Source organism: Mustela nigripes, chromosome 2 (genome assembly GCF_022355385.1).
Source record: "Mustela nigripes isolate SB6536 chromosome 2, MUSNIG.SB6536, whole genome shotgun sequence".
Classification (NCBI taxonomy): Eukaryota; Metazoa; Chordata; class Mammalia; order Carnivora; family Mustelidae; genus Mustela; species Mustela nigripes.
Window position 1 is genome coordinate 11,200,352 of NC_081558.1, and position 12,612 is coordinate 11,212,963.

Consider the following 12,612-nt stretch of genomic DNA (forward strand, 5'->3'; position numbering starts at 1 on the left):
AAAAGTTGGGTATTCGTCCTTTCTGATGGAGGCATAATACTCCATAGAGTATATGGACCACATCTTCCTTATCCATTCGTCCATTGAAGGGCATCTTGGTTCTTTCCACAGTTTGGCGACCGTGGCCAATGCTGCTATAAACATTGGGGTACAGATGGCCCTTCTTTTCACTACATCTGTATCTTTGGGGTAAATACCCAAGAGCGCAATTGCAGGGTCATAGGGAAGATCTATTTTCAATTTCTGGAGGAATCTCCACACTGTTTTCCAAAGAGGCTGTACCAATTTGCATTCCCACCAACAGTGTAAGAGGGTTCCCATTTCTCCACATCCTCTCCAACACATGTTGTTTTCAGTCTTGCTAATTTTGGCCATTCTATCTGGTGTAAGGTAGTATCTCAATGTGGTTTTAATTTGCATCTCCCTGACGGCTTCTCCAATGAAGACATACAAATGGCTATCAGACACATAAAAAAATGTTCATCATCACTGATAGGGGATTTTTAGACTGCTTCAATCTCTTTACTGGTTATGGATTTATTCAGGTTTTCTATTTCTTCATCATTCTGTTGTGGTAATTTATATGTCTCTAGGAATGCATCCAATTCTTCCAGATTGTCAAATTTTCTGGCAAAGAGTTGCTCATAATATGTTCTTATAATTGTTGTATTTCTTTGGTGTTGGTTGTGATCTCTCCTCTTTCATTCATGATTTTATTTATTTGCGTCCTTCCTCTTTTATTTTTGATAAGTATGGCCAGGAGATCATCAATCTTATAAAATCTTTCAAAGAACCAACTCCTAGTTTCGTTGAGTTGTTCTATTGTTTTTTTTTTCTTTGGTTTTTATTTCATTAATTTCTTTGTTGTTCTTTCTCCAGCTCCTGTAAGTGCAGGATTAGGTTGTGTAATTGAAACCTTTCTTGTTTCATGATAAAGGTTTGTACTGCTCTATATTTTCCTCTAAGTAATGCCTTTGCTGTGCCCCGAAGATTTTGAACCATTATGTTTTCATTATCATTTGTTTCCATAAATTTTTAAACTCTTCTTTAATTTCCTAGTTGACCCATTCATTCTTTAAAAGGATTCTCTTTAGTTTCCATGTATTTTGATTCTTTCCAAATTTCCTATCTTCAGAGCACTGTGGTCTGAAAATATGCAGGGAATGATCCCAATCCTTTGATACCGATTTAGACCTGATTTATGACCCAAGATGTGATCTATTCTGGACAATATTCCATGTGCACTAGAGAAGAATTTGTATTCTGTTGCTTTGGGATGGAATATTCCGAATATATTTGTGATGTCTCTCTGGTCCAGTGTGTCCTTTAAGGCCTTTATTTCCTTGTTGATATTTTACTTGGATAATCAGTCCATTTCAGTGAGGGGAGTATTAAAGTCCCCTACTATATTGTATTATTGTTGATGTGTTTCTTTGATTTTGTTATTAATTTGTTTATGTCATTGGCTGCTCCCACATTAGGGACATAGATATTTAAAATTGTTAGATCTTCTTGTTGCACAGACCCTTTGTGTAGTATATAGTGTCCTTAATCATCTCTTATTATAGTCTTTACAATAAAATATAATTGATCTGATATAAAGAAAGCCCAGCTTTCTTTTGATGTCCATTATTAGCATGGTAAGTTGTTTTCCACCCCCTCACTTTAAAACTGGAGGTGTCTTGGGTCTAAAATGAGTTTCTTGCAGGCAACATATAGATGCATTTTGTTTTTTTATCCATTCTGATATCCGTGTCTTTTGATTGTGTTTAGACCATTTACATTCAGGGTTAACTATTGAGAGATATGAATTTAGTGCCATTGTATTGCCTGTAAAGTGACTGTTACTGTATATTGTTTCTGTTCCTTTCTGTTTTACTACCTTTAGGCTCTCTTTGCTTAGAGGACCCCTTTTAATATTTCCTGTAGAGCTGGTTGGTGTTTACCAATTGTTTTAGTTTTTGTTTGTCCTGGAAGCTTTTTATCTCTCCACCTATTTTCAATGAAAACCTAGCTGGATATAGTATTCTTGGCTGCATATTTTTCTCATTTAGTGCTCTGAATATATCATGCCTGTTCTTTCTGGCCTGCCAGGTCTTGGCAGATAAGTCTGCTGTCAGTCTCATATTTTTACCATTGTATGTTACAGACTTCTTGTCCTGGACTGCTTTCAGGATTTTCTCTTTGTTGCTAAGATTTGTAAATTTTACTATTAGATGACAGTGTGTGGACCTATTCTTATCTTGAGGGGTTTCTCTGTGCCTCCTGAAATTTTTTAAAGGTTTTATATAATTATTTGACAGACAGAGAGAGATCACAAGTAGGCAGAGAGAGAGGAAGGGAAGCAGGCTCCCTGCCTAGCAGAGAGCCCAATGTGGGACTCGATCCCAGGACCCTGGGATCATGACCTAAAGGCAGAGGCTTTAACCCACTGAGCTACCCAGGCACCCCTGTGCCTCCTGAATTTTGATGCTTGTTCCCTTTGCCATATTAGGGAAATTCTCTATAATAATTCCCTTCAGTATACCTTCTGCTCCCCTCTCTGTTTCTTCTTCTTCTGGAGTCCCAATTATTCTAATGTTTCATCTTATGGTATCACTTATCTTTTGAATTCTCCCCTTGTGGTCCAGTGGTTGTTTGTCTCTCTTTTGCTCAGCTTATTTATTCTCTGTCATTTGGTCTTCTATATTACTAATTCTCTCTTCTGCCTCATTTATCCTAGCAACAAGAGCCTCGATTTTTTATTGCATCTCATTAATAGCTTTTTTGATTGCAACATGGTTAGATTTTAGTTCTTTTATTTCTCCAGACAGGGTTTCTCTAATATCTTCCAAGCCTTTTTCGAGCCCAGCTAGCACCTTGAGAATCATCATTCTGAGTTCTAGACCTGACATATTACCAATGTCCATATTGATTAGGTCTCTAGCCTTCAGTATTGCCTCTTGTACATTTTTTGTGGTGAGTTTTTCCGCCTTGTCATTTTATCCAGATAAGAATATATGAAAGAGCAAAGACAATTCTGAAAGGGTGGGAAAGACCCCAGGAAAATGTGCTTTAAACAAATCAGAGGAGACCCCAAATCATGGAGGGATGAAAGGGGATAAAAAGAAGTTTAGAAAAGAAAAAACATATTAAAAGAGAAAAAAAAAAGAAAATATATATATATATTAGATTGATGAATAGAACAAATTCACCCACTTAATATTGGGAGTATTTTGGTCTCTTAGAAGAAACTACCTCCCAAAATTTTAAAGAATAAAAATATATATATAAGGGTAAACACAATAAAGGGATGGAATATGATTATAAAGATGAAAAATAATTTTTTTAATTTCTAAAAAAGGAATTGATACATTGGTTGGGAGAATAAAGAAAAAAAAAGTGGAGAGAATTTGCTCAGGCTGGAGACTAGAACAAAGCCCTATGCTAGATTTAGTGTATATTTTTATCTATTAGAAGAAGTTGTATCCCAAATTTTTTTAGAAAAAAATAAACTATGTGTATACAAAAATATACGTCAAGCAGAGAGAGTCAATTATCATATAGTTTCACTTATTTGTGGAGCATAACAAATAACATGGAGGACAAGGGGAGATGGAGAGGAGAAGGCAATTGAGGGAAATTGGAAGGGGAGGTGAACCATGAGAGACTAGGAACTCTGAAAAACAATCTGAGGGTTTTGAAGGGGCAGGGGGTAGGAGGTTGGGGGAACCAGGTGGTGGGTATTAGGGAGGGCATGGATTGCATGTAGCACTGTGTGTGGTGCAAAAACAATGAATACTGTTGCGCTGAAAAGAAATTTAAAAATTTTAAAAAGAAGTTAGATACAATGAAGGATAAAATGTGACTATAATAATAAAGGTTCAAAAAAGATTTTATTTGAAAGGTATTATTAAGATAAACTAGTTTAAAAATTTAAAAGAGAAAAGGGTAAAAGTTTATAAAAATTAGCATAGGAAAAAATAAAATTAAAAAATTAGTTACCTTTGCAAGACTAAGGAATCACGGGAAAAAAGCCATGAATTCCAGGCTTTGTTTTCTCCTCCTCTGGAAACCCACTGTTCTCCTTGGTAATTGAACTTGGGAGGGGCCTGTTGTAATGATTCTTTTTTTTTTTTCAGCAGTATTCATTATTTTTTCACCACACCTAGTGCTCCATGCAATCCCTGCCCTCTATAATTCCCACCACCTGGTACCCCAACCTCCCACCACCACCACTTCAAACCCCTCAGATTGTTTTTCAGATTCTTAAGTGTCTTTACCCCAGGTGGAATTGCACCACCCTTACCAGGGGCCAGGCTAAGTAATCAGCTCAGGTTCCCTTTCTGGAGCTTTTGTTCCCTGAACACTTTCTGTAGAGTTCTGGAGGACAGGAATGAAAATGGCGGCCTCCCAATACCTGGGCTGGAGGAGCCGAGAGCTCGGGGCCCCCCTCTTCAGTGTGCCCTCAGAGAAAAGTGTTCAATCACTCCCATTTCCCTGGCCTCCATCTGCACTCTGAGATCACCCAACCTGTGACCAAGCATCTCTGTCTCTGGCACACAGCCCCACCTTGAGTCTCTGAACACTGCAGATTCTGGAGCTCTTCTAGGGGAGTCTCCCTGGGTCTTGTGGGGTCCCAGCTCACAGAGCAGTGACCTATGCCATGGATCATGATAAGGTAACCCCAAGTTGAGAGATCACTCCTTGGCTCTGTCTCTGTAGCTGGCTTCCCTGCTCTAATAACTGCAAGCTCTGGGACATTCAGACACCCCTGATGCTTCTGTGACCCCAAGGGATCTGAGACCATGCTGTCCCCGTGTGGGCTTCACTCTGGTTTAGCCTCTGGAGTGATGTCCCTCAGTGGAACAGACTTTTAAATGTTCTGATTTTGTTCTCCATTGCTCCGCTGCTTGCCAGAAGCTGGCCCCTCTCCCCACGGTCTATATTCCCGTCACTTTGGATTCACTTCTCCACCGGTCCTACCTTTCAGAAAGTGGTCGAATTTCTGTTTCTAGAATTGCTGTTCTTCTTCTCTTTGATCTCCTGTTGGATTTATAGGTGTTCAGAATGGTTTGATAAGCTATCTAGCTGATCTCTTGCTATCGGATGTTGTCTCAGCCTGCTATTTCTCTGCCATCTTAACTCCACCCTGTGATCTCAGATTGTTACAAAAATAGCTGTGGTGCCTAAGACCAGCTTTCCCATAGAAGTACTATTCAGTCAATCAAAAGAAAAAATAATCACTATGCTATATTTTATTTGAGAAGAAATTATTCCTAACACATTTGTGTAGTCTTTTGAATAAGTGACAATGTCCAATTCTTCATATCCAAGCTGAGAAATGTATTTGATACATAGGAAAATGACAAAGAGAAAATTTCTTGAGTATCAGACATATCACAAAGCTTAACAAAATAAGTTACATATATTGTATGAGACATCAAAATCAAAAACAAACAAATTCTAGGAAATAAATTAAGGAAACAAGCTCTACTTGCACCCTCGATATAAAAAGTCACAACTTCTGACTCAAAGGTTTTGGACACTGCAATCAAGGAATTTCTTCAGCCCCAAGATTATTTACCCTTTTAGAGCTGCAATCCCTAAGAATCTCATCAGAGCCTTCTTTATGTCTTTGTTCCTCAGGCTGTAGATGAAGGGGTTCAGCATAGGTGTGACCACAGTGTACATCACTGAGGCTACTGCACCTGAGTGGGAGCTTTGGGTAGCAGCAGAACTAAAGTACAATCCTAAGCTTGTACAGTAAAATAAGGAGACAACTGAGAGGTGAGATGCACAAGTGGAAAATGTTTTATACTTGCCCTGAGCTGATGAGATCCCACATATGGAGGAAACTATCTTAGCATAAGAGTAAAGGATCCCAGTGAGGGGAGCACCACCCAGCAACATAGCTGAAAAATACATCACCATATTATTAATAAAGGTGTCAGAACATGCAAGTTGGATCATCTGATTGAGTTCACAGAAAAAGTGCGGGATTTCCACCTTTGTACAGAAGGACAGCCGCAATAGCATTAAGGTTTCTAACAAGGAATGCAGGAAACTTGTGCCCCAAGTCACTAGAACCAGCAGTCCACAGAGCCAGGGGTTCATGATGACCATGTACTGGAGGGGGTGACAGATGGCCACAAAGCGGTCATAAGCCATTACAGTCAGGAGAAAGACATCTAATCCTGAAAAGAGTAGGAAAAAATACATCTGGATGAGGCAGCCTTCATATGTGATCACTTTGTTCTGTGTCTGGATGTTTATCAGCATCTTGGGGACAGTGGTGGAGGTGAAACAGATGTCTGCAAAGGACAGGTTGGCCAAGAAGAAGTACATGGGAGTGTGGAGGTGGGAGTCAGAGCTTACAGCGAGGATGAGGAGCAGATTTCCAAACACAGTGATCAGGTACATGGAGAGAAAAAGCCCGAATATGAGGGTCTGCAGTTCTGGGTCCTCTGATAATCCCAGAAGAAGAAATTTTGACATTCCTGTATTGTTTCCTGGGTCCATTGGTGGAGGTGACTACCACTCTAGGGGAAATAACAAAATTAATTTTCACAGAAATGAGCATTGCTTACATTGTGGAAAAACTACAGTTTATGTTTTCCATCATGAAATTAATTTCAATATTTTGTGAATGGATCTGGGCCCCTTGAGAGGATCCCTAGTTCCTCTCTGATTAGGAATTTCCATCCAAACATAAGATTTCCTCTGTTCCCCAACAGGTCAGTTATTATACAGTTTTAATAAGAAATTATCTCATACATTTTAGGAAATCTAGAGTGTTGACGATGCTTCAGAAATACCTAGGCATTAAGTAGACTGTGCTGAAAAGCAATAATCCCTATAATTCAAGGATGGTGATAGGATGGAAGCAAGTGTAAGACTAAACAATCGTGAGATGGGGACAGACGCTATGAAAAAAAAAAAAAGAAGCAGGTTAAAGGAGACAGTGAATGGGGTGTTATGGTGGGTGTTCAGGTAAGACTGGCTAAGAAGGTAATTTTGAACAGTCACTTCAAAGAAGAGAAAGTGGAATACAGAAGGTCTTCCTGGCAGAGGGAGCAGTCATCTCAAAGGCACTGAGGATCTGCTTCTGTCAGAAAATCAAGGCTCAGGAGGAAGCCAGCGTATTGTGTGGGTCGGTCATAAATGAGAGTGATGAGAGATGGTGGCAGTGAATTTTGTAGAATTTTGTAGAACCATGTGGCCTCATAGCTGCTTAAAGTTCAAGACACAGGGACTTCCTCATCCACAGTATGTACCTCTTGCACTTTATGAATCCAGTTACAATAGTAACTACAATAGTGTCCTGAAAATCCTGCCTTCATATCATCTATTAATTGAGTTCAGCCTGTGTATTATATGGGTAACCTAGTAATAGAGGAGCCTGTGTATCCCTGCTCTGAGGAATGCTCTCATTCATCATGGTCCCCCTACACACACACTCATGCACACACACAAACACACACACACATTGTCACATACACAGAACACAGCATATCATCCCCTCCTGATGTGTATTATTCTATGCCGTTTTCACCACACCCGCCACCTGCCCCAGCACACTGCTTAGGATATGAATGGATACATATCATACACAAAATGTATGTAAACTTTACCTCAAGGAACATAGAAATAGTACCCAGAAATTCTTGTCTCTATATTCCCATGGTCAAATTATCTTGGGCCTCCATTTTGGAATGGACACCTTTTGACCTGTGTGTAAAGAACGTATAATAATTGTGTTCAATAAATGGAGAAAGAAAGAGAGAGGAAAGACGGAGAAATATATGGAGGGAGAGAGACATGAGATGGGTATAAAGAGCAAAATGGCCTAATGAGTTCAGTTGTCCTGAGAGTCTGTAAGGCAGGAAAGCTTTCTTGGTGCTGGTGGCATCCAATCCTAGTTAGATCACAATTGTACCCAGCAAAATTAATAAAAGTGCAAAAATAAATTGCCCAAAAAACAAAGGTAATGACATCTTTATGGTGAAACACCTTACAAATTGAATATCAAGAGAGAAAAATGAGTGAAGAGAATAAATCTACACTGCACAAAATTAGGAATTTTAATTACCAGACCACAAAAAGTAGAATTATTTTCTCCTGTGCGTTTCCATGTTTTTTAAATTTATTTATTTTTTCAGCGTAACAGTATTCATTGTTTTTGCACCACACCCAGTGCTCCATGCAATCCGTGCCCTCTATAATACCCACCACCTGGTTCCCACAACATCCCACCCTCCACCCCTTCAAAACCCTCAGACTGTTTTTCAGAGTTCATAGTCTCTCATGGTTCACCTCCCCTTCTAATTTCCCTCAACTGCCTTCTCCTCTCCATCTTCCCTTGTCCTCCATACTATTTGTTATGCTCCACAAATAAGTGAAACCATATGATAATTGACTCTCTCTGCTTGACTTATTTCACTGAGCATAGTCTCTTTCAGTCCTGTCCATGTTGCTACAAAAGTTGGGTTCGGTCCTTTCTGATGGAGGCATAATACTCCATAGTGTATATGGACCACATCTTCCTTATCCATTTGTCCATTGAAGGGCATCTTGGTTCCTTCCACAGTTTGGCGACTGTGGCCATTGCTGCTCTAAACAGTAGGGTACAGATGGCCTTTCTTTTCACTCCATCTGTATTTTTGGGGTAAATACCTAGGAGTGCAATTGCAGGGTCATAGGGAAGCTCTATTTTTAATTTATGGAGGAATCTCCACACTGTTCTCCAAAGGGGCTGCACCAACGTGCATTCCCACCAACAGTGGAAGAGGGTTCCCCTTTCTCCACATCCTCTCCAACACATGTTGTTTCCTGTCTTGCTAATTTTGGCCATTCTAACTGGTGTAAGGTGGCATCTCAATGTGGTTTTAATTTGAATTTCCCTGATGGCTAGTGATAATGAATATTTTTTCATATGTCTGATACCATTTGTATGTCTTCATACGTTTTCCATATTTTTTTAACCCACTGGTTTTTATTTCGTCCAATAGAGAATGAAGTGAGCCCTTTTATCACCTTTCTTATGTGACATTCTTCTGTGTTTATTTGTCATTCTTAGCCTTTGGGTTTTAGTCACTTTCTTGACAAGTCCATTGAGCACCGCTACTCACAGTTCTGTTCCTTGTCCAACTAGCAAAGGCCTATACTCTATAGAACCCTAGACACCCTGTGCAAATCTATCCTCTTACTTGAAATCTGCTCATGTGACATACCTGAAGACATTATCTTATACTCACATTTATCTCACAGCACTCTTGCCTATCACTCTAAGATAAGGACCAAAGAAGTAACAACTTCACCTGCACTGTCCATCTTTCTCTTTATGTAAGTGATTGTATATGTACTTATATCGCAACAAATTCAAGAAAATGAGACCTTATGAAATACAAAGAATGACAGAAGAGATAAAACCAGGTTAAAGAGAGCAGTTTCAGTACAAGCACATTCAACAAATTCGAGGAGAGTTTAGATAACTAACTTGAAACATGACCTAGAGGAGCAGTAATTCCACAAAATAAACATGGATGAATAAGAAAATTGTCTAAGACCGTAAATACAAGGATATAACACAAAGTTCTTAGAAATCCATGTCTATGTATCTTATATATGCAATTATAGAGTGAATTTGTTTATCTTTAGATACTGGATTCATTTTGGCAATCTTCAATATAATAAACATGTTTTCCTGTAAAAACAAAAGGAAACCAAATTTCAGGCACAGAGAAGATGCTCTTTTAATTGTATTGGATGAATCAGGAATTAGGTCTCATTGAGAATATTTTATTTTATTCTCATTGAGAATAAAATAATTTTTTAAAGATTTTATTTATTTATTCATTCATTTATTTATTTACTTATTTATTTGTTTGTTTGAGAGAGAGAGAGAAACAGGGAGAGAGAGCACAGCAGGGAGAGTGGAAGAAAGAGAAGCAGGCTCTCTGCTGTGCAGGAAGTCTAATGTGGAACTCCATCCCAGGACCCCAAGATCATGACCTGAGCTTAAGGCAGTTGCTTAACCAGCTGAGTCAGCCAAGCACCCTGAGAATAAAAAAGAATATAAAAATGTATTTTAGTGTGGGAAGAAACAGTATCCAAAGTTTTAGTTTTATCTCATATAAATATATGTGGGACAAGTGTGCTTATGGAAGGTGAAGGTGGCTCTTGGTCAAATGTAAAAGAGAAAGCCTTCCAAGTGATGGCATTTCTATTTTAGAAATAGACCAAATAATTAAAGGCCAGAGGATGTCTCTGCATACAGAGACATAAACAATAATTGGAAATATGTATAAAAGATGATTTGTGAGCAATAAATATGCAGAAGTACATTGACTTTCCATTTTGGAAACAGGAATTCACTAGTGAAGAATATTAAGGTGACAAGTTCTTTCAGAAAAAAAAACACTAGAAAAAGCAGTGGAGGGGATACATTATGACCAAGTCACAGACTTAACCACACAAAACATACACTCTCACACATTCTACACAAATACATCTACATATACTTTAAAAAGCAGAGAGAGTCAATTATCATATGGTTTCACTTATTTGTGGAGCATAACAAATAGCATGGAGGACATGGGGAGTTAGAGAGGAGAAGGGAGTTGGGGGAGATTGGAAGGGGAGGTGAACCATGAGAGGCTATGGACTTTGAAAAACAATCTGAGGGTTTTGAAGGGGCGGGGGGTGGGAGGTTGGGGTACCAGTTGGTGGGTATTATAGAGGGCACGGATTGCATGGAGCACTGGGTATGGTGCAAAAATAGTGAATACTGTTATGCTGAAAATTAAAAATAAATTAAAAAAAAGCAAAATGGCAAATAGCAAAATTGGTGGAATAAACAACAATTCTTTTTTGAAAGTGCACACACACACACACATACACACAACAACAACAACAACAACAACAACAACAACAACATCCAAAAAAAAAATCAAACCCAAAAAAACCTAGGAATAAAACTACTCTGATCCCACTATACAAACACCATAGACAATTTTCAATTGAAAACGTGAGTGACTAGCTAAACCAGACCATGTTCGGGCTCACAGGTTATGAGGTAATTGTAAAGGAAGCTGATTGACAAACCATTTTTCATATAATACAAGTAAAAAAATTTCATTTGAACGCTTGTGAGAGGAGGTACTGTGATATGTATGTTTCATGTACTGCTCTTGCATATATATGTCTGGGAGAATTCTTTTGTCTGGATTTACTCCTCAGTTTGGAAATGTAATCTAATACACCCTGACTTAAACTTGAAAAGACATGTTCTTACTTCACTGTATATCCCTCCACAGCTAATACTTGACTTTTTGGCTCCGGTTAATTGAAAAGATCCTTGGTCCCATATTCTAATTTTATGCTTCCCATGTCCCATTTAACTGGTTTTCCATTATTATGATTTAGTGGTTAGCACAGAACCTTGCATTTATGAGTACTATTCACTTCTCTATTTAACATCATAAATACACAAATGAATCAATCATAAATTTCTTAATCAAGCCAGAAAACAACCACAGCAAACTCTCAGCTCTGGGCTGGGCGGTACTGGACTAGCCCTCAGGTGACCTCAGCTAAAACATCTACTCACTAGACCTTCTTCTGCAGTCCCTACTGGGCAGTAAAATTCATCTAGATGGGGTCTCTAAGAGGAATGTCTCTACATGGAAATTAAAATACCTGTCTGGTTGGAAGATGATGGAGAATGAAGCTCTGTCCCCAGACAAGAGAGCAGGAATGGGTCAAACTCCAGTACCCCATCCACACTTAGGACTGCACAAGAAATGCCCCGGTCTTGTCAATTCTAATGTTCTCCGCCCTGTGGGACTGCAGCTGAGAAGGTATTTATAGCTGCTTTTGTCTGCTCATTAGGCATATTTCCCTCTTGTTCCTCCATCTTGTAGGCCCATGATTTCCCTGTGGGGCACTAGTGTGGACAGAAAGGAAAGTTTTCCTGTTGAATTTCTGTTACTAGTTACTACTACTACTGTTACCAGTGATAAGTCAGAAGTCAGTTTTCCTTACATCTTTTCTATACCTTCTTCTTCCTTTCAGAGATCTAAACTCCCAGCACCAGTCTTGAGTGAACATTTTCTCCTGTTTAAGACTGAGAAATTGGTCCTGGCTAAGTCCCTTTGTCCTTCAAAACATTGACTTGTGATGAATGATAACCCTGATTTCTTTAGAAAGTTACTTTAGCTTTTTTCAACAGAGATGCAAAATTTGTTCTTTTTTTGAGATTTTATTCATTTATTTGACAGCAAGAGACACAGAAAAAGAGAAAACACAAATTGGGGGGTGGGGGTGAGAGAGGAAGAAGCAAGCTCTCAGCTGAGCAAGGAGCAAGATGCAGCACTGGATCCCAGGACCCTGGGATCATGTTTGAGCCAAAGGCAAATGCTTAAAACCTTAGCCACCCATGAGCCCCAAAGTTTGTTCTTTTAACATAAAACCTTGGACACTACATTCCTGGCATTCATGACAATTTTGCCAAAACAATGAAGAATTTTACAATTTTATCACAAATTCAGATCTATGACTTGAAATATCACAATAAAATATTTGTTAAATATGAGATACATTTAGTTTTTCTGCACTATGATTAAAGTTTAG

At 38.7% G+C, this 12,612-nt stretch overlaps 1 protein-coding gene across 1 annotated transcript; it reads right to left on the reverse strand.

The window, feature by feature from the left end:
* Window positions 1-5,562: 5,562 nt before the first annotated feature.
* Window positions 5,563-6,501, reverse strand: LOC132010383 (olfactory receptor-like protein OLF4). Its single transcript, XM_059388257.1, has one exon. It carries the CDS (start codon window positions 6,499-6,501, stop codon window positions 5,563-5,565), a length of 939 nt encoding a protein of 312 aa, XP_059244240.1.
* Window positions 6,502-12,612: the final 6,111 nt, after the last annotated feature.